The following is a 22,977-nucleotide window of genomic DNA, read 5'->3' on the forward strand; positions in this document are numbered from 1 at the left end:
TTGCAGTCTTGTGCAATGTATTGTTCATTGTTCCTTCGTGTTAGTTAATACATTTAATAATGTTAACAACTGACACCTTATTGTAAGTGTTACCATAATATCTATAAATATTAATACTTTATAATGATATTATATTACATTTACACACACAAAAAACTAAACATTTGTTTAAATCATCTGTAAATTGAAAACAGGAACATTTCATTTTATGGATGTGGAACTTCTCCAATGTATCAATAATTCTACATATATAAATGTTTTTTCTTCATTTCTTTCCCATGGCCATTGAAATATATACTTATATGAGTTCTACAAAATTGTAAAACTTTTTTTCAAGATCAGTCCAAAACTTCTATGTATAAAAATTCTGGATATAATATGAAAAAAATATTTTCACTGTTTATTTAATAGCTGAGACTTGTGTAGAGCGCCCTCTAGCGGAAGCTGGCCTTGCTGTTCACATTGGGGTTTGATGCTGCCTTTAGATTGGATCATATAGTTTGGTTTAAACAGTCATTCAGTGTATTGGTTATTGAGAAACTATAAAATCCAATAAACAAAACAAAACAAAAAACTTTTCATTTGACTAGCTAAAAGAGTTCAAGCTGTTTTTTTTTTTAGAAGTAATGTGTAGATGTGTAAGTGTGATGTCCCATTCTCTGAATTTGTGCTCTGCATTTCACCCATCCAAGTGCGAACACACACACACACACACTCTCACATGGACACACACACACACACTCTCTCTCTCACACGGACACACACACAGACACACACACACTCAAACTCTCTCTCTCTCTCACAGACACACACACGCTCTCTCTCTCTCTCACACCCACACACACACACTCTCTCTCTCTCATGCACACACACACTCTCATACGGACACACACACTCTCTCTCTCTCTCTCTCTCTCACACACACACACACTCACACTCTCTCTCTCTCTCTCTCACACACACACACACACAGGGTGTAGAGAGCACTGGTCATTCACTCCCCTCACGACTGCCCCATTTGCAGACAATGAACACAAATGGGGAGAAATGACAAATAAATAAATAAATAAAATCAAATAACAAAAACAAAACAATAAAACACCATAGAGTGTTGTTGTTAATTCTAAATCTTCTGAAGTCATATGATGCTTTGTTGGAGGAACAGTCCCAAAATGAAACCATTGTGTAGATGGGAAATGGCCATTTGGGGCATGCAGTGTTAATGTGTGCTTGATGACAAAAACTGTGTTGTCTGTGAGATGTTTTGGATGAAAAAAAATGAGAGAATATTGGTGCAATATTTATTTATGAAATACAGATAAATACAGACTATCACTGCTGCATCATCAGTAATGGAAACCAACACATATAATCTGTTTTTCAGGACAAAACACTGTGTTCTGTTCACTTCCACTCATCACCCGTCAGCTGTTCTCGCGCCTCTGCTTTCCTGCTTCACATCCGGCCTGAGGACGCTGGAGCAGCAGAGGAACTAACCTCGTCAGGTTTACCCTAACCCTTTTTTCCTTTGTTTTTTTGCTTCGATTACTAAACACTTGTAAAAAAAAAAATCAGTTCCCTCGAGACAAATCTTTAAAACATTTTCTAGTATTGGAAGATGATTAGAGCTGTTTCACAACTTTGGTCAAAGTCTCTAACCCTAACCTGAACCCTATTCCTTCTCTAACTTTAACCATGATAGTCTTATAATCCTACTTTCTTGATTTCAACCATTATAATTTTATTTATTTTCTTAAGTTTGGAAAACTTACGTCTTCTAGATTTTAAATTTTTAGGTGCTTTTCCACTTTGTTCTTTTATCCCACGTTAATGTTTTAATACCTGTGCCTGAGCTTGCCCATTAACTGGGCCTTCATTCCCTTGACATATCCTATCCTAACCTCGACTCAACAGAGCTGTTCATTCATGACATCAGATTAAGGATGGGTTTGAAGACTAGTTGTTTTAGATTTATGAGTGCAGTAAGACTGCAGTGAACAATACTTTATAAGGGGAAGTCGTGGCCTAGTGGTTAGAGAGTTTGACTCCTAACCCTAAGGTTGTGGGTTTGAGTCTTGGGCCGGCAATAACTGCTCCCCGGGCGCCGCAGCATAAATGATACCCACTGCTCCGTGTGTGTGTGTGTGTGTGTGTGTGTGTGTGTACACGCACACACTTTGGATGGGTTAAACGCAGAGCACGAATTCTGAGTATGGGTCACCATAGTTGGCTGTATGTCAAGTCACTTTCACTCAAGACTTTCAAGTGTTGCTCTACAACATGAATTGCATCAAACATGAATTCTGAACATTTTTTGGAATCGTTCTGCATGAGGCCCTTCAGCTCATAAATGTTCCTTCTGCACGCGCGTTTAATTGTCAGCAATGCATGTCCCATTTGTTATATATTTGAACTTTTAGTGAACTGTGTTCTCTGTGGCTCAGCTGCCGCGCGTGCGGATATAAAGTAGGGCGGAAGTAAGGGGCGCGCGCTGGTCGAGCGGAAGTGACGCGTTAGCCGGCTGAAAGAATAGACAGACGTTCGCGCACAAGCGATCGCGCAAAAGTCAAATAAAAGAGCGTACGCTGCGCGTGCACGTGCCGCGGATTTCTGCTGGTCGTTCAGGTAAGACGCTTCGCTCCATCGCTCTCGTGATTCCTCGTGAACGCGAACAAAAACACCCGGCGTCCCGTTTGCAGCGGCGAGAGTCGTGTGTTAAATCTCGTGCTTTGTACGGTTGTTTTCATCCGTGTGTCGTTTTGTGCGCGTCGCTCTCTGTTAGCATACATTAGCTCCGCGGCTAGCAGAGGCGTTGCTAAGATACTGCCACATAGCAGCGCGCGCCGCAGTGTGATTGATATCATAAACGCTCGCCTCGGTTCAAGCGCGTTATTATTAACTCGTTCGGGAGCGAATCACGGATCTCTGAGCGTCGCAGCATAAACGCACCCAGATCCAGGAATACATCGCCATCGTTCACAGCAGACAAACGCACCTCGAAGCGCTCTGGACGAGTGTTTTGACGCGTGTCACGTGCGCAGTGCCACATCAGCGCGCTCTTCCTGCCGGGATTCGGTTCGCTTCCTGTCGCGGTGGCCCATTTCCAGACGGGAACACAGCGGCGCTTTGTCCGGCTCCAGTTCAGCCTCCTTTCTTCTCACCTTTTCATCGCGCAGATCGTGTTACGCGTCTTATCGCCGCACGATCCGCGGAACTCTGCGCGGATGGATCCGGTTCCGAGGCGCGGAGCGGCGAGTCACCGCTGGAATATTCCGGTTGCATAATAGAGATGCGAGCGCCGCGTGCCTCCTCTTTGGTAAACAGCCGCTCGGTGTTCCGGTCAGGTTAAATATAGCCCGTGAATGCGGCTTCACCTGTTTACGGCGCACAGGTGCGCGATGTGCCGACGCCCGCGTGACGTTTCGGTTGCGTCGCCCCCGGCGGGGAACGGGGTGTGTGTGTGTGTATGCGTGCGTCAGTCCGAGCGCGTTCGTGTTTGCATAGTTTAAGTTTCTTTTTCCTGAGAGCGAGTCTGTGGTTATTGTGCTCATAAAGGAGCCGGTGTTCTGAAATATTCGGTGTCTGAGATTTTCGGTGACGCTGGGCGGAGCTTACATGAATATTCATGAGTTTCCTGTTTCGCGTTAAAGCGTCTCTGATAATATTAGTACGTTGTCACTGAAACATAAACGATTTTCAAAAAGGTATGTTTTAGCCTAGAATGACATTATGCTTAGTGTATTGTTGTTTTTATTACTATTGTTAATATGCAAAAATAATTTAAAGATTGTGATTGTCGTAATGATTTACCTGATGTAGGCTACGCTCCAAATGAGCCTACAAACAATTAAGCATTTTTATAATATTAAGAGTGCTTAAAATGTGTCGTTTAATAACTGTTCCAAAATGTATCTGTTGTGCCATAATAAAATGTATGATGATTATTCTGTCATTCCTAATCGTTTGCTCAATCATTCAAAAAAATTTTTTTTAATAACAAAGCAAAAGATGAATTTTTTTTAATGCACACATGAACTGGAATATAAACATTCTTAATCTCTGTATTTATTTCTTTATTTGTCTAAAAAATATACATTTAGTACATAAAATGCACTATATAGTTAAACAAAAGTGTACAAATGTCTTTATACACTTTATTATTGTATTTAATCATATACACATTGTGGTGCACTTGACAATCATTTTGACTCAAATGTGTATTGGTCAAGTTTTGAAATCCACAACCTTGCAGTACTTTAACAATTTTTTTGCTTATTTTCTACAAACTTATAACAATTAAAATGTTTTGTAGTTTAATAGAAAGTGGCTATATCAAAACATACAGTAATTTGTATATTTTCATTTCAAAGATAAAAGTAGATTGCTTTTGCTGAATAAAGACTTCAACTGATTCGGTGTTAAAAGTTTTATTAACCGATGTGGTGAAGACATTACATAAATGACATTTACTACACACCTGTATAAATATAAAATACATGGTCATGTTTTGAAAAAAAAAAAAAAAAAAACAGGTGAAAGCTACACAAGGATGTAACAACTTGTATATGTGTTCAGGGATAGGCCTACTGATCAACATAAGCAAGCACATGTTATATGACTTCTGTTTTAAGTAAATTATTAAATACATTATTAAAGTAAATTCCTATATGAACAAGAAATGGCAAACAGAAATTTATGCACCATGAACAAACTCAATGAAATCAGTCTAAATGTTGGGAGAAGAAACATGCTTCCAAATCAATGGGATCATATTGTTTATACCACTGCAGAATAAGCCATTCAAGAATGACCCACATGTTTTTAATATTAGTGGAATATCCACCAACATGAACTTTTTTACAAAACCCTTTATCCATGAAACATGTTTTATTAGGTTGTGCTTGGTTTGATTACCTTTGATTATCTTGATTCCAAAAGTGTGGATTTCAGGAGACAAAATGTAGTAAAACTTTAAAACTGGTTAAATAATACAACATTTGTATCAAATAGTAGGCTATACAAGTTTTTTATTTTGCATATGATTTGTTTAACTATTACACTGATAAAGTACACATCCACCATCCCCTGCATCAGATAAAAAAGCAAAAGTTAATTCTGAGAACGTTTACGCATGTCTTCATCTATGTGTGCAATAGTGGCCTCATATATAACTTGACAAAAATATAAGTCTCCCCCATTAGAAGAGCTTGTAAGCTATAGGAAAAAAAATAACAGGCAGAAGTGCAAGTATCAAACTCTGCTGATTTGTAACAGATATATTAATTACAAACAAACAGCTTCTCCACATGAACTGTAGGCTGTCATGCACTTCCATGTGACACCTTTTTTAAGGAGAAAAAAAAGTTAAATAGTTGTTACTACATAAGAGTCTTTATATCGTTCTTCATTTCTCACCTTACAGTCTTACAATACAGTGAGCAAGTTTGTGCCACCATATGCTACACAACTTCAAATGACATACTTTTCATAGCAAAACAGAGGAATATGAGAAAATATTTAACAGCTACTGGCCCATTTACTTGTAGCGTATTCTAACGATAGGCTGCTTCTGGCAAATCAGTGGCTGTAATCGTTGAGTAAACATTTAAAACAGCAAACAATAACATTTTGTGCACAAACGAACAATTATATTCAACATTTGCTTATCTTCGTTAGAAGCTGAAACGTAATTAACCTACCTTGTTGAACAGTTTTTGTGATCCGGTGAAAACGTACTAATATTATCAGAGACGCTTTAACGCGAAACAGGAAACTCATGAATATTCATGTAAGCTCCGCCCAGCGTCACCGAAAATCTCAGACACCGAATATTTCAGAACACCGGTCGAGTCCGGGCAGAGGCGGAACGCGCGCGGCTCTCGGGGAAGAACGGATCTACTGAGGTGCTGCTGAGCGTTTCTGTCCCGTCCGCTCGCTGCCAGTCAGCAGCTATTCAGCCAGATGTGTTTTCTGTGACGAGCGCACTTCAGTTTCTTCATCAGGTCGTTTCAGTTCGGTTGTGTTCGGTTCTCTCCGGCGAATGCGTTGCAGCAGAGAGAGAGAGAGAGAGAGGGTCGAGTCCAAGTGTAAATGTGGAGGTTTGTCCTCGCGCAAAAAAGACGCAGATCACTGCAGGCCTGCGGAGAAATGAATTCTTACACTCCGTCATTAATGATGCTGGAGTGAGAGTTAAAGTGATGCTGCTGGGCTCTTTCTCACTGAGAACGGGCACCAGATTTGTCTCTGGATACTTCAGATCGAGCGAGGGCCCTGTGTCTCGGCTGGGTGCCTGTTGGTGGCTAGATTGCTCCGAAAGCTGCCCGTGTATAATCACCTTTATTGTGTCATGTTGTAAATTAGGCTTGGTTCAGATTAATCAAACAAAAGCGAGATTATATAATGTTTGCACTGCGAAGGCGGCTCAGAGGTGCTTCTAAAGTGGCAAATAGGCGTCCTTACACAGGCTCAGAGGTGGCTTAAATGCATTCACACAGTAAGTCCCACTGTATGCTTCGACACTAGAGCCGAGGTGGGTCTGAGCAGGCATAATGTAACCCGGCTCTGATGCAGAATTGTGTATCTACACTGAATTTTGTGCAGCCTTGACTTGGTTGTGTAAAGATGCAGTTAGTGATTAAAATCGTTCTTCCTTTAGCTGCCATAACATCTAGAATGTAACTTTAAAATAAAATGTTGGGTGAAATTTCACACTGTTTCTCTTCTCGTGTGACAGAGCACGATAAACCATCTTTAACAACCATCGCTTCACTTCTGGACACTTTAATGAGCGACTAATGCAAATACTGACTTTAACTCTGCTTTAACTTCTTACTACCGTATGTTTCCATGAGCTTCAGTGAGGCATCATTTTACATCGGTGCCTTTTTCTCCATCTCAGTGTTCATGCTTTGAGAATTGAACCGTTTTAATTACACTCTTGATTACAGTGGCAGGTGTTAAATTTCAGATTTTTTCTCTTCCTGTAGAATTGTGACTGACTGAGGAGGAGGAGGATGGCGAGGAAGAGTGGTTATAAAGGTGAGCGATCCCTAAACATGATTCGGTTCATATGATCACTGACAGGCGAGTATCAGTAATATTATCTCCATACTTATTCTGATGACGTAAACGTAAGGAATGTCTCATTGTGATAATGTTCAAAGTTTAGACATCATGCCAATTTCACTCCTCTTCTGCACCCATATGGCAGCTGCTTGTGTTTGTGAGATGCTTTTTATGCTATTAAACACTGCAGATAATCAGTCATGTTGGTGAGGGATTATAAAGGCAGCGCTCTATGCTCACTTTCTGTTTATAACACACTCACAGTTTGAATAAGTTATTTTTTATTGCACTAGATACACACTGCAACGATTCTCGATTGACAACCGTATTAAATTCAGGATTTAAGAACAGGACAGTAGATCTGGGCGTTTTTGTTCTTCACGTTTCTTTGTTTAACAATGAACTTTGTTGTTGGAACTTGAACTGCTTTTGCACTTTCTGTAAATATTTGTATGTTTAAATGAGTACATATGTTATAATTTGTAGCTGTTCTGTCTGAGTCGTGAGTTATCCCTGAGCAAATGCTTTCATGGCAGTGACCGATGAGGTGCCGCCGAGTAATTTAAGTAGTTTTGTTACATTTGAGACTTTGATTCTGTCGTTAGAAACCCGAGAACACGAAAGCTTGTTACTTGTCTGAGATCTGTTTCCTGTGTTGAGTTTTCTCAAGCAGAAGGAGAAAGCAGTCATGAGTCAGTTCCACTCCTTCATCTGAACGCTCGGGGACTCCTGATCTCAGGGGGCTTTAGTCTTTGGTAGAAGCACAAAACGCGTCAAAGACCAGACTACTTTTGATGAAACGGTTCTTTAACGCTTCCTTTGCAGTTGAGTCGCTCTGTCCGCAGTCTCTGGTTTTGTTTGGCAGATGAAATCTTTGTTTCACTGACTTTGCAAACTGCTGAACTCTGATCGTGGGGTGGAGCTGGAAGCAGCAGAACGTTCTGTAAACTGAGCGCCTTTGACCTGATTAAACCGTTCCTTGCTGCGTTGCGTGTCTTTATGGCTGATATTTCTGACATCTCATCAGTTTCACTGTTCAAGAGCTTGAGAAATGTTGCTCAGAGGGAGATCCACGCACAGGCGCACATGAAAGCATTAGCATTTCCCGTGACGCTGAATTTTTGTGAGTTAACCTGGAGTAATGGAAACTAGTAGAGCTGCACAATTAATTTAATTTCTATTCGTGATTACAATTATGGATGCCACAATTATGTAAAGGCGCAAGAGTCCACTTAAATGATTCTGCACTTAAGATGTTTTTTTCCTTTCTACAGGTTATTTACAGTTTTTCCATTGTTTTAATTTCAGGTTTAGTATAACATCATACCATGCTTAATTTATTTTATTTTATTTTTTTAATTTAAAGAAGAAACCAAACCATTGTATATTTGAGGCATAATACTATAGAAAAGCAATAAGTTTTTCAGGAAGAGTGTTTTCAGCTCGTTTATTTTCATATTAAAAATGTCATGCAGTTGCTTCAAACAATGATATGAAGCTATTCAAAACATCATTTAATGTTAATTGTGATAATCATAATTAATAATCACAATTACAATGGAATAATCGACTACTATGATTGTTGTCATAATCGTGCAGCCGTAGAAACTAGACACATAGTTTGGATAAAAATCCAGTCAAACTGACGTACAGTGACTTACACAGCAGCTTCACAGATTCCTGTGAGAATTAACACGAAAATCTGCCCTGCTAACATCTGCTGATAGAGGCACTGTACTAGTAAACCTGCGGTCAGTTATCTGGTTATCTTGCAGATCGGCTGGGGCTTCAGTCAAAGTCTGTTGTTCTTTACTGATGCCTCCCCTGCATCATGTGACAGGAAGTTCATACTGGATGTTCATGTGTAGTTTGAGGGCTCATGGATAACTATCATCCTTTAGTCACTGATCTGAGAACAGCTTATGTTCTCGGATCAGATTATGTCCTTTCTGCTGTGAGATGACGTGACTAAAACTCTGGATTAGGGCTGTGTGATTAATCGAAATCAAATCACAATCACGATTTGAGACGTTGCGGTTTTGCTAATTGCAAAGCCTGCGATGTGGAGGCGATATTACTCTGTTCCAGAGCATATGCATGACTGCAGCCTTGAGTGACAGTCTTACTAACCAATAGAGTGAGCGCACCTCCATTCTCCCCTATCAGCACTGCTCTAGCCAACTGCGTAAACACCCACCATAAAAAAAAAAATAAAAAATAAAAAACCTGGAAAGCGGGTGTGTGTGTGATTATGGCGCCTACAGGGTCAGATCGATACTTAGGCACATTAATACTAAAGAAAAAACTATGTAATATGAGATTACTTTGGCTTCGAAATGACAGACACCAAACAAAAAAAGCAAGAGCTGCGTCACAACACATATCAAGAGCTCCCTTATCGGTTCTGCTTTCAGTACTGGAGAACAAAAGAGAAATTCTTAGATGTTTTTATTAGTACATGAACGTTATTGCGGTCTTCTGAATTGTGAATAGCGAACATGCATTATAAACTTCTTTTAAATTATAATCTGATGTGCAAATTTTATCTCTCCAACAGATTGTAATTTGAAAAGAAGTTTATAATGCATGTTTGTTATTCCCAATTCAGAAGAGCGCACACACAGCCTGTGTCTCTGAATGCTTCTCATACTCGCTCCTCTCTGCCGCGTCTCACAGAAGAGCTGTTTAAACGATATGGACAAGGCTAGACACGCGCACAACCTGTGTCAGCTCGCGCCTGGCTACACGTTTAAAACAAGTGTAAATTCAGTCTTAACTGCTTTGCTAAATTCACTTGGATGAAGAGAAACATTCAGCACATTTTAAACTTGTTTTTAAAATCCCAAATACTTAAAAATGAACAAATCAGCCAATGTGATACTATAATAATTAGCTAAAGTAATACAGTTCTTTATTTACACAATAATTCAGTAATTAAGTAAATTCTGTAAAAGTAGTAATACCATTATAATATTCCCTGCTGAAAAAACAATAGAACCCCTCCCAAAACACAATAGAATATTTAATGGATTTAAAGGTTATAATGGGAATTATATTAGCTTTAATGTAAACTATAATGGTGTCTGCTGGTATTTGATGGATTCTATTGGTGGGATGTAATCTGGCAGATGAGAAACAATAGAACAAAGTAATTATTATTGGAATAATGGCCAAAACGCACTACAAAAAGCAATTTTGTAACTGTTTTAATGGAAACAATAAGAATTTCTGTGATGGTTTCTATTTTTTTTTTTCAGTAGGGTAACAATACCCATACTGTGCTGCACACTTTTGACAATGTTAAGCTAAAGCTAAAATCGCAAATCAAATTGTACTGTGCTGCACACTTTTGATACTGATTACAGGATCAAAAAAATCGCATTTTTTAGATATTTTCCCCAAATCGCACAGCCCTACTCTGGATGTGGTGAAGAGTCTCGGCAGGAATGTTCTAGTAGATTCATTCTGAATGAAGAGAGATGATGGCCCTAACAAAATAATCACATACAGAGTTTGCCCTCAGTATAACACCTGTACGAGCTGTCTAATATCCACAGATTGACTGTGTATTTTTATTTTTCTAGTTTTGTGAAGCAGCCTGCACCAGCACAGACTTGGAAAATGAACTTAAGCTGTGCTGGATGACAGACAGAAGTCACGTTTATGTTGTTTTAGTGTTTGACTAATTCTGTCCAGTGTTTGTGTAATTGTGTCCAGTGGAGATATCATTTTAATTTTGATAGACAGATCGATGTGCTGGTTTGCTCTAAAAATATATACTATAAGGGCCATTATGGTAATTCTGACTCCCTGTACAGTTAGAGATGGAAAGGACAGACATACTGGAAATTAATGTAAAAAAAATTAAATGTGAAGACATCAGATGAAACGTCAGGCGGTGTGGAGCGATAAGAGAAAGTTTGAGTTCTTCCTCTGTCTCAGTGCAGTTCTGATTTCTGCAAACATATAATAGAGTTTGACCTTCAGTAAAGTTCACGTCTGTTGCTTAATTAGTGGTCTGCATTACTACAAACTGGGAAACAAATCATACAGTGGATTCATACTGTAATGCTGCTCTAAACTGAGTAATGTTTTTCTTTTGTGCCTGAAAGTTAAGCTATTACACCACTTTAAAGTGGAAGTGTGATTTATATTCAGCTCTGTTCTAGTTTTACTGCTAGTGGAATTAATGAGAGCTGTTTCTAAAGACTTCATGTAGTGTGCTAGTTTTTCTGAATGTAATAACTGATCCTGCGATCGTTCCCCGTTCAGCCCCTCCTGTCTCTCTCTTGACCTACATATTTTTGGAGAAAAGCTTTAACCGAGATCCTCTGCCAAGACTTTCTGCACTGTTAAGTCGAGCTGCGTTTCAGAACTGAACACGTGGAAATCTCTCAGTCTCCCCTCCCTCCTCTTTTTCCAGATGTGTCGGGTGTGGTGTTCGACACGCACTCAAAGATGGTCATGTCTCAAGGAGGAACGTTTGAGAATATGAAAGAAAAGGTACGAATGGCTTTGCTTGTGTTTGTCTTCGGGTCGTTTACGTAGAACGGGATTGGGTTCTCTGTGAATGGCCTCTTCCAGTCTTCAGCTGTGCTCTTTATGTCAGTGTTTTTACTCTTTCCTGTGAATCTCGAGCTCGACTTGCTCAATGTTTTGGATCTCATCAGATAAACGCCGTGCGAGCCGTGGTTCCCAACAAGAGCAATAATGAGATCACTCTGGTGCTGCAGCACTTCGAGAACAGCGTGGATCGAGCGGTGCAGGCGTTTGTGGAAGGTACAAACACACACGCGCACACACTTTTAAAAAGATTTTTTTAAACACTCAGCACTTCAAAATTCAAATTTTTAGGTTTTTCATTTAATTAAACTTTTCATTTTATTTAGTTTTACTTTTAATGAACTAAACCATGAATATAGCCATAGAAGCTGGCAAAGAAAAGAGAAAAAAACAAACACACCCAGTGCCCTCATGCAGGTCTCATAGGAGGCAGTGCTGTGTGTCCCGAGTGATGTGATTGTAACCTCTCTGTGTGTGTGTGTGTGTGTGTGTTAGGCGGGGCCGTGGAGATCCTGAAGGAGTGGAATGTCACTGGGAAAAAGAAGGTGAGGGAACAAGCTTCACCAAACATGCAGTTTAAATGTGTGTCTGTAACACAAGTTGAATAATGAATATTTAAGGTTTAACTGCTGCTTGCGTTCACTCTGTAACTCACAGCCCAAGAAGAAAAAGAAGCCAAAAGCACAAACTGATGTTCCCGCAGACTCTTCTCCTGTCGAATTGGCTCCGGATGCTGAGTGTGAGGAAGCCGTTAATGGTTTCCATGCCAACGGTTCGGCAGCGGCCGACGGTGATTCGCTAGATTCTCTGAGCGAGCAGCTGGACTCCGCCTCTCTGGACACCACGGAGCTAGACTTGGAAACCGCCGCCCCTGAGGTTTCGGAGGCCACAGGTGTGTTTGCTGAGAGCAGGTGATCCCCTTCAGGTGTTTGAGCTGTGATTAATGCTTTAACTCCGCCCTTCTTTCCTCTGCTACAGGTGGAGACGTGGGGTCCACGTCAAGCCCTGCCCCTCAGCCCAGCACCAATCACGGAGCACGACAGAACCATCACAGAACCAGTAACAAGTCTCAAGCCAAGCCTGTTTCCAGCTCCCATCATCCCTCTGCGCCCGTTCTGTCCAGCGACACACAGCAAGGTCCTGCCAGCAGAAAGATGGGTAAGAGATTCTGTATTGGTCTGAGTTCCCTGTCTGCTTCACACACGACAGAAGACGAAATAAACATCTGTGTGGCACTGAGGCTGAGTTCTTCCAGCCGTTTCATTGGCTGTTTAAATAAAAGGAAAGTTAAACTTGTGTGACTGTGAGTTAGGGTTAGTGTGATCGGCCTGTTATTCAAGTTACAATAAAGAAAAATACTATTTTAAAGAGCAGGTCATATGGGTCTTTGAAAAATATCTCTCTTGCAGTTTATAACGTAGCTATCCTTAAATGAAAACAATCGGCAAAGTTGTTAATCAAAAAAGTGCATGATAAATAATAGGGCTGCACGATTAATTGCATGGGATTGTCATGCGTGTCTCGTCAGTAAAGCCTGTTCTGAGATGAGTAGCAAATGTCTATCACCTGCTTTCAAATGGAGCAGCACTTACTACACAGAGCCGTAGTTCACTGACAAGCTACGCAATATCGCATCAAAATCGCAGATGAATCGATTTGTTTACGTCATGTTGAGAAGATGCTGTGTTTAGGGATATCACAGAAATACAATTCGAACCTTTTGTTGTGTGCTTGTCATTTTACCGAGGACTGCTTCTCTAATCTTGGCTTTTATCTTCGTTGGCTTTTAATCTTCTTTATTTGGACTAACAAGCTCTCCGAACCACAGCCTGTACTTACGATTGATACGTTGTGTGTACATTTTCAATTGAGTGCCCAAAATATCAAGTTTTTGTGCTAATATGTGATGTATACCTAGTGCAGCTTTAAGTTTCCAGGTAAAGCACGATATTACGGTCTTACTGAAGTAGTTCTGATAAATCGCTGTGGACCTAAGAATGTGTCGATTAATGTAGACTGACGTCATTCTAATTACTTGGGTTAATAATAAAGAATGAATAAACAAACTTTATAATCAGTGAAATTGCAGTTATTGGGTTAATGTGGGAGAGGTTAGGTTAGGCTGGTGCTCCTGGGGTACAGCTGTTCTGCGTTCTGATTAAAAGTTAAGAAACAGAGCGTCTTTTGTCTGTCGTTCTTCAAACATTACAGTAGACAATTTGGTTTACAAACTGTATTGTTTCATCAGTTAGTCAGGTTAGCACTTGGCTAACATATCCAACATTATTGTTTTAAGTGTTCAGAGTTTATCAGCTAAACTTTAGCTGTGGGAACAATTCACTTAATATAATAAGTGAATATATTAGTATAAAAGTGCATATGTGGTGTTGTATTTTATGTCGTTATTATAAGAATGGATTGGAGCACTATATTATTGTTTTATATAAAGGTGCTTTGTCAGTGATAGCGCTGGCTTACTGGCTCAAGGACTCCTCTCTGTGCCAATCATAACAGGCTTGGCCAGCTGACCAATCAGAGCAGAGAAGGCTTATGGAAGGGAGAGGTTTGCTCCGAACTTTCAACTTCTTATTTATTTGTATAGCACATTTTAACGCAATTTTGTTGCCCAAAGTGCTTCACAATTTAAAAGAAAGCATATACAAAGATTAAAAACAATAAAATCTAACATAATTAATAAGAATAAACCACTTAATGAACCAACCAACAGATGACAAATACCCTTTATCAGGTCATTACACATTCTTGTCTTTAGTGTTTGAGAGGGTGGGCTAGTCTTTGTTGTTTAATAGGGTGTCTTGTTTTAAGTTGTGTGTTTTAATGTAATGTTTTTGGATTTTACAGCACTTTGGTCTGCAGTTGTGAAGTGCTCTATAAATAAAGTGAGTGAATGAATGAATGAATGAATTGGGGTTAGGTTAGAGGTCTCTACGAGGGTCTTACCTCTGCGAAGGCTAATGTTTTCGGCTGAGACTAAAAAACTGGATGGAGCATGCCGAATATGAAGTGGAAGACTATTCCACAATTTGGTAGCCATAAATGCTCTTATCATCTTTAGACCTCTTTTTGGAACTAAGAACTATCAGTTACAGTTTATCTGATGATCTTAGTGTCCTAGCCGATGTGTGGTACTCTAAAAGATTGGTGATATAACTTAGGGACATGTTATGAAGTGCTTATATTAAATGTATATTCTGAGAAAATTACAATGTTTTCTGACTTTAGATGCATTTAAACCTATTGTAGGGGGCTCCAACACAATATTAGGACACATTAAAATACCACATGACCTGCTCTTTAATGTTTTATTCTTTGAGGAAAGTCATGATAGCAAATTTACTTTGTGCTTGAATTTTTTCTTTCTTTCTGTTTATCAGAACTAAAGTAAAATACAGATATCCAAAAATAATGCTCAAGATTATTAGTGAAGTACTGTTACTCAAATACTTCACAATGAAGAGTCATGTGAATTTTTTTTTTTTTTTTTTTTTTTTTTTTCTCTCACGTCAGCAATCGCACAGAACACAGGAGAGCCGACAGAAACGTCAGAGAATCTGAGCTTCCTGAGATCTGTTCTTGTTTTAATCATTAACTCACTTCATTTTGATTGATTTCTCATAAAACAAGATCATATCTTCTGTCATTTTGTTACTTAAGTAAATGCATCTTGATTTAAGAATCTTTAGACATTCGCACTGCAAACAGGACAAAAATACTGAGGAGGAACAGCACTTTTTGCAGTGTACATGAGAAGTGATCATTTGTATTTTCAAACTTTGAAGTGTTGCAAATACAAGACATTTACATTTAAAGACCTTATAGATGTATCGACTTTTTCAATTTATTCCTTAAATTTTCTTCACTTGGTCTTAAAAGGTATTGAATATACCTTCATAAAACCTGCAGAGATGCTGGAGTGTTCAATTTAAAGTGAAAAACCTCCTGCTGTGAGAGAGACTGCAGTGTAGCTGGAGTCAAATTAATGTAAAGCATTCATTTCATAACCTTTATAATTGTTCAGATGAGTGACTTTACTTTTGCATGACTGAAGGATGTTTGACCTCGTCTACAGTTTATTTGAACGCTGACACTTGCTTTTTATAAGGGATTAAATCTTAAAGTTATAAAATATATTAAGATTAAAAGATTACTTCTCACTATCATTGTGTGCCTTTTAATCTGTACTGTAAAAGTAGATGGAAAATGAGAGCAACATTCTTTTTTTTGTTCTGGGGAAAGTCATGCGTTTCACTTAAATGTTCCTGAAGTCCTGCAGTGAATTAGGATTGACCGAAATTGTGACAGAAAAAGACACATTTTTCATCACATTACATTACATCACATTGTCGTCATCATCATGAGGCTTTTAAACACTGGTGAAGGACTGCTTTCAAGAGACGTACATTAGTGAAAAGTTTGCCCAAAACTCTGACTGGTCCCAGATGTTTGCTGGAGACCAATGGCTGGAGCTTTTGGGGCTCATGCACTGTTAAAAGTGCCTGTGTGTTCATGAGACACTTTGTGAAGATCTAGTGTTTGTTTTCTCAGGGCCTAACGTCGATCGCTCCGTAAAGGACCTGCAGCGATGTGCAGCGTCACTGTCCCGCTATAGAGTCGTGGTGAAAGATGAGATGGACTCCTCCATCAAGAGCATGAAGCAGACGTTTGCTGAGCTGCAGAGCTGGTAACTCATGCACACACTCACAAACACTCACTCTCACACTGACTCACAAACATGCGTTTGGATCATGAATCAGGAGTTTGATGAGGTGGCACACACACACACACGCAACTGACTCACTCGCACTCTCACTCACTCTCACACTGACTCACTCGCACTCTCACTCACTATTACGCACACACTCACTCTCACACTGACACACACACACTCACTCTCACTCACAAACACTCACTCTCACACTGACTCACAAACACTCACTCACACACACACACGCACTCACAAACACTCACTCTCACACACACACACGCACTCACAAACACTCACTCTCACACTTACGCACACACTCAACACTCAAAACTCCACACTGCACAAACTCACACAAAATACTCTCACACTGACTCACAAACACTCACACAAACACTCACTCACTCACACTCACATTTTTACACACACACACTCACTCACACTGACACACTCACACTCTTACGCACACACTCACTCTCACACTGACTCACAAACACTCACTCACACTGACTCTCACACTCACTCACACTCTCTCACACACACACTCACTCACACACACTCATCAACACACACACACACACTCACTCACACACACTTTACTCTCACACTGACTCCACTCTCTCACACACACACTTACACTCTTTCTCTCTTTCTGCACACACTCACTCTCACACTGACTCACTCACACTCACTCTTACGCACACACTCTCTCACACTGACTCACAAACACTCACTCTCACACTGACTCACACTCACTGACTCATTCACTCACACACACACACACACACACACACACACATATGCATACACTGAGAAATTGAGTTTTCTATTGTCCTCCTGCATTATCGACACATTATTTGACACTGTAAAGTTGCTTTGACACAATCAGTATTGTATAAAGTGCTATACCAGGGGTGGCGAACGTTGGTCCTGGAGAGCCGCAGCCCTGCAGAGTTTTGCTTCAACCCTAAACAAACACACCTGAATGAGATAATCAAGGTCTGAAGGGTTACTAGGAAGCTATAGGCAGTTGAGTTTTAATTAGGTTTGGAACTGAACTCTGCAGGGCTGCGGCTCTCCAGGACTGGAGTTCACCACCTCTGTGCTATACGTATAAAGCTGACTTGACTAACCCAACTCCTACCCTTAAACTAACCCATCAAACAAACATGTGCACAACCCTAGATTTACATCAACATCTTGTGGCTGATTTATAAGCCTTTTGAACTGATGAGGACCAGTCAAATGTCTCAAAGTATTTCACTTTTGGCCCTCACAAGTATAATCAGAACAAGTCCACGCACATTAAATGCTGTCACAGTTTGGCGTTTGGGCTGACGATTAATTGTCAAACAAATAATTGTGAATATTTCATTCATGTCACCTTAAAGGTGCATTCAGTAGTTCTTTAGCTTAGCATTAGCATTGCCATTCTTGTTTTTTAAGTACCGTTACCACAATGGTGTTAAATGGTCTCTGAGATTTATGTAAAACACAGTGAAAGCACTTTTGAGTCTTCATCTCATGTGAATGTACACCATTCAGATGACATTTTAAATTGGCAGCAAACTACTGAATGCAGTTTAATAAATCATTTACTTATATTTTACTTGGAATCATGTAATAAAGCAGGCTTGAATGATTAGTTAATATCTTAAAATCAGGGAAAGGAAAAAGTCAATTTAACCATGATCATAACACAGATTAGAAAGTCAAAACCCACGCACTGTGATCAGCAGCATGTTTGTCAAACTGTAGTCATTTGATTCGCTCAAACCTGTGACGAGTGAATAATCTGTGTTTATTCAGTATGTGATGGGTTTGTCTCTAACTGCTCCTGTTCTCTGTTCAGTCTCATGGATCGAGAGGTGACGCTGCTCACTGAGATGGACAAAGTCAAAGCAGAAGCCAGTGAGTAGAACGACAGCATTGCTACACATACAGAGTCAGTCCGTCTGTCGTTCAAACTTCAGCTCCTCACCATTCCTTTCCTTGTGACAGTGAAATGTGTAAATCAAAAATAAAGTGCTTATTACATGAAGTCAGCTCTGTTTTGACAAGAACTTTGTACTCCTATAAGGAGTACATCAGAGCCCATTGTCTGTCAAACATACTTTTTAATTCTGTTGATACACTGGAAAAGGTTTTTAAGCAAATTAATCTAAATGTAGTTTGCGTTTATGGGATGAATGGGTCTTAAATATCTTATTTGGTTTCTGTTTAACTCGAGGATGGTGTTCACCATGAAAAAAGCCAAAGAAGCTGACACCGCATTAAAAAGCCCTCGCAAACAAACCCATTGTCATTGTTATCATGCTGGCGCTTCATGGGTGTAACCTTGCCTGTCCAAAGCAGCAGCGTCTGTGTATGTCCAAATAAACCGCATTTAATGCAGATTGGCACAGAATCAAGCGTGTCAATGAGTGGAGGGAGACTTCCATTTCAGTCACTGTGTGTTTATGCTGCTCGCTGAGGCTGATCAGGCCTGTGTTCCTGTGACAGTGGCGATTCTGGACGGCCGTCAGAAAAGAGCAGAGGAGCTGAGGAGACTGTCTGACCAATCAGCATCACTGACAGAGGAGCAGCTCGCTGAACTACGGGCAGACATCAAGGTACACACACAGCAGTGACAGTGTAAATCATCACGCTTCATTTACAGCTGTCTAATGCCCATCTCTCTCTCCAGCACTTTGTCAGTGAGCGCAAGTATGACGAGGATCTTGGTAAAGCTGTGAAATTCTCCCATGATCTGGAGCCTCTTAAGTGCAGCATCATGTCGTTTGGATCAGGTGGGTCAGTGAACCTGACCAGTGTTGCCAGAGTCACGGTTTTCCCGCACAACTGGTCTGTTTTGAAAATGCAGTCGCAAGGAAAAACGAGAGATCTGAGGGTTGCGGATTTTTTTGGGTTACTTATATAATGTACCATGAAAAACAATTTTGATATAACATTTTAATCTGCTCACTTTAATTTGCTAAATGCTATTATAAAACAAAGGTGTAAATAAATAATAAACATTAACATCGTGATTTTCTGTAAAGCTGCTTTGAAACAATGTGTATTGTGAAAAACAATATAAATGGCCTAAATTGGACTTGCTTGAGTTTTTGTGGATGGCTATGTCTGCTTGCAGTGTTATTTATTTTTATAGCTCATTTTATACAAGCAGAGTGCTGAAAATGAAAATCAGACTAATAGAAGTATTAAGAGTACCCAAATTAGCTGAGGAGGAATAAAATAGAGATTAAATAATTATGCACATTCTACATATAAAGATGTTAAAATAATCTGAAAATTATTTAAAACATTGAATAAACGAAATCAAAACATTTATTTTAAGGCCCTTTAGGGGAATCCTGCAGCTGTCAACTGTGATTGGACGGGGCAAAATTGAGTTACTTTTCAGTCCTTTTGGGGGGGGGGGGGGGGGGGGAGGGAATATGGGCTGGGACCTGGCAACCCTGATCATGACTGTTTGTTCCATGATTAAATGTTCAAATGACTGATCGTCTCTGTCTGTCTGCAGTGTATCATCCTCAGACTGGCTACTCCAGCCGTTCTCGTTGTAGCTCCACCTCTTCCTCCATCACAGGCTCCACCCCTGCCAAAGCCCCGCCTCCCTCTGAGCTCCAGCATCATCAGGCCTCTGCTTACACGGGCCGTCCCAGCGTGCCGCACAAACAGGTGAGCGATCGCAGGCACTCGTGTACTGTGGCAGTCGTGTGGTCCTGCTGAGCCGATCTTTGTCTCTCTGTCTTGCAGATTTTCCAGGGTAACAGGCGCATCATTCATGGTTACCAGGGCAATCAGCGATTTAACGGAAATGCGTACCCCGAGCGAAATCCCAGCCGAAGCAGCTACCGCTATCAGGGAGAGCGCGGTCACCAGAACGACCTCAACTCCCAGCCGACCAATAGCACGAGAGGCTCCTCCCACTCCTCAGGCTATCGCTCAGATCCACCTGCCCAGAACGGGCTTCCACAGAGGCAACCGCGGACGCACTGCCCGTGATGCCCCCCCCCCCCCCACCACCCCCCTCCACCACCCACACACACAGCTGTCCGATGAAGAGAAAGTCGTTTACATCAGTTGAGCTGCGGCTCGACTTCTGCTCTTCACTCTTCTGTCTTACTCTTCTTTCACACCTGTCTGTCACATCAGCATTCAGTGTTAGTCTCAGTAGTTCCTGTGGTGAGTGTTTGCTTGTGGGCTTCCTCTTTCAATCAGTCAGAGTCGAGGAAAGCGATTCTCAGATGATCAACACTAAAACTGCAGGCAGAGTTTGTTCTAGTGGGCTGCGAGTGGTTTGTGTTTGTCACGTTGTCGAGGATTGAAGCCGGTGTGTGGCATCCCCCAATCGGGTGCTAAAGCACGAGTCTTCACGCTCACCATATACCTCACATGCATCCGCTCTCAAGGCCTCATTTCACGCTGCACTGTTCTTTCCGCGCTCAAAGTCGGCGTCCTTTAGCCTTTCTGAAAGACTCCGTTTGGAAAGCATGTACACTTGCGTTTGCATGCTGGGATATCAGAATGATAAACGTCTGTGTGTTTGATCAGGGAAGCTCTTCTGTCTGGTTTGACATTAAGTCTTGTCTGTGTCTCTTTTATTTCTGAAAGCTTCATGTCATGATGATCCGCATTCTTCTCAGCTCAATCCTGTATATATGTAAACTATATATATAATGTTTTGTAGCCTCCGGCCATGTATGTAGTGCAATTTATTAGTTCTCTGACTGAACTGTGTTATCAAGTAACTTCTGTTCTTCCTTGTGTATGGAGAAAGAGAGAGACTCGTTTCTTTTCTTTTTTTTTTCCCCAAAATGATCTGAGACCGCTGTAATCAAGTGCCTTCAGTCATGCGCTTTCACCATCTTGTTCCTTCTGCTCTGATGCGGACCAAAGACGTCAGAGGCCTGCTCCTGTAATGCGGACTGCACTAGCAAACACTCAATGTCTTTCTCTCTAATTGGCCTCCTTGCTTTTCCTTTATTATAAATAAAGAAGGATTGGTAGCAAATGCTGAAACTGTTTGCAGACTCTGTTTTCCTCAGTTATCCTTATTTTGCTGTTGGTCAGAAAATGGTGGCATTCATGATGAAATATTTTGTGTATGAAGCTGGTCTTGTGCTGATTTTTCTGGCCAAGATCACAGTGGTGTTTGCTTCAGGCAGAATGTTTCGTGTTCTGACACGTGTGCTCTGCTGACCACTCTGACGGAACACAAGCTGCTTCTTTAGTAGTTTACTGGCTGGCTCACACACAAGTTTCCATGTTTTATGGGCTCATTCCTTAGGTGTAATGGATACTGTGCAAACCAGTGCTCCGGGGCTCAAACACCCACAGAAAAACAAATATGCGCCATTAATTTGAAGCTATAGCTTGGTGTGTGTGCACATAATAATATTTCTTATAGAAGCTGTTGATGTGCTTTTATATTCATTTTTTTGATTAAGTGCCTATTTTGTAACTGAAGATTGGGAGAAATGTGAAGTGTTCATTGGAGTTAAACTAATCTAAGTAAGAATGTCAAAATGTTTTCAGTTATGTAGAGCTGAAGTTTTAAAAAGTATGCATTTTTAGCCAATCGTAATTTAAAGCTTAGTATACATAATATTTTTCTTAGAATCTCTATCTTTTATACGTTTTTTTTTTTTTTTTTTGTGTGTGTGTCTGTCTTGTTTGTTACTTGTCTTGTGTCCATTTTGAGAATCTGGAGCAATATAATTTTGTTCTATTTTAGCTAATTGTTAAGTGAGAATATTATGTTTAAGTCATTACTTGTTCATGCAGAGATGAATGTAAAAAATGAAAAGGTGTATGTGTTTCTCATAGTGCTGTCATTTGATTAAAAAAAAATGAACACTTTTTTCACATTTTTCTGAAATTAATCGCAATTAATCCCACCTAACATTAAATTTTTTAAATCTATTCTAATTGTAATTTCACATTCAATCTTCAAATTAATGTACAAACAACATTAAGACAGTATTTTTTAAATATTTGTTTAATGGCATCTTTTTTATGACTGAAGGCCATTATCAATGATACCAATAAAGATTTCTCAATAAAATGCCGTCCACCCCCCCACCCCCCCCCACAATATTTAACCATTGACTATAGCCATTCAACATTACAGTATAATTGAGAGCTATCAATTTGAAAATGTATTAGACTTAAAAAAAACAAAACAAATAATTCTAATTTAAGTGAGCTTAAAACAATCTTCACATAAACCCATTATAATAAATGTATAATCTTCACATAAACCTTAACCCTAAATTCTAAAGTTAATTTAGATGAATCCTTAAAGCAGGGGCGTGTCTAGGTGGTGGCCAGGGGTAGCACCGGCCCGCCCTGAAATGTGTCTGGCCACCCCAGGTGTCCCCCCACCAGATGTCTTACAATAGTCTTGTTTATGAAGGTAAAATTATGTCAAAAAGATTTTCATGCACAAGGTTATATTTGTTAAGTGTACATGACATTGCAAGCGTAAAATAAATTTGCATGCACAAAATAAGTTTTGTAAAGGTAAGTTTTGTAAATCAAGTCATATGCTCAAGAAAATAGGACTTGCATCATTTTACTATTTTTCTTAAGTGTAAATCACGTGTTGAAAAACTGCA

General features: G+C 40.0%; 1 protein-coding gene across 2 annotated transcripts; it reads left to right on the forward strand.

Moving 5' to 3' along the window:
• The first annotated feature begins 2,474 nt into the window (after positions 1-2,474).
• Positions 2,475-21,379, forward strand: LOC109064507 (spermatogenesis-associated serine-rich protein 2). 2 transcript variants are annotated; one of them, XM_042761681.1, is made up of 13 exons: positions 2,475-2,625; positions 6,987-7,038; positions 11,489-11,568; positions 11,736-11,844; positions 12,124-12,173; positions 12,286-12,520; positions 12,607-12,786; positions 16,195-16,330; positions 18,204-18,262; positions 18,854-18,963; positions 19,038-19,140; positions 19,878-20,035; positions 20,114-21,379. In XM_042761681.1, exons 2-13 carry the CDS (start codon positions 7,014-7,016, stop codon positions 20,360-20,362), a joined length of 1,494 nt encoding a protein of 497 aa, XP_042617615.1. In that variant the 5' UTR covers positions 2,475-2,625; positions 6,987-7,013; the 3' UTR covers positions 20,363-21,379. The 2 variants fall into 2 exon arrangements, with proteins under 2 accessions (XP_042617615.1, XP_042617616.1); XM_042761682.1 differs by lacking the exon at positions 2,475-2,625 and adding an exon at positions 2,682-3,316.
• Positions 21,380-22,977: the final 1,598 nt, after the last annotated feature.

Source organism: Cyprinus carpio, chromosome A8, assembly GCF_018340385.1.
Source record: "Cyprinus carpio isolate SPL01 chromosome A8, ASM1834038v1, whole genome shotgun sequence".
In the NCBI taxonomy this organism is placed as follows: domain Eukaryota; kingdom Metazoa; phylum Chordata; class Actinopteri; order Cypriniformes; family Cyprinidae; genus Cyprinus; species Cyprinus carpio.

What these genes read in the sequence shown, in the direction of transcription:
- LOC109064507 (XM_042761681.1), top strand. Translation starts at nt 7,014, where the DNA reads ATGGCGAGGAAGAGTGGTTATAAAG. An exon ending in TTTGCTGAGCTGCAGAGCTG is followed by an intron (nt 16,331 to 18,203) that starts GTAACTCATGCA and finishes TTCTCTGTTCAG; the next exon opens with TCTCATGGATCGAGAGGTGA. An exon ending in CATCATGTCGTTTGGATCAG is followed by an intron (nt 19,141 to 19,877) that starts GTGGGTCAGTGA and finishes GTCTGTCTGCAG; the next exon opens with TGTATCATCCTCAGACTGGC.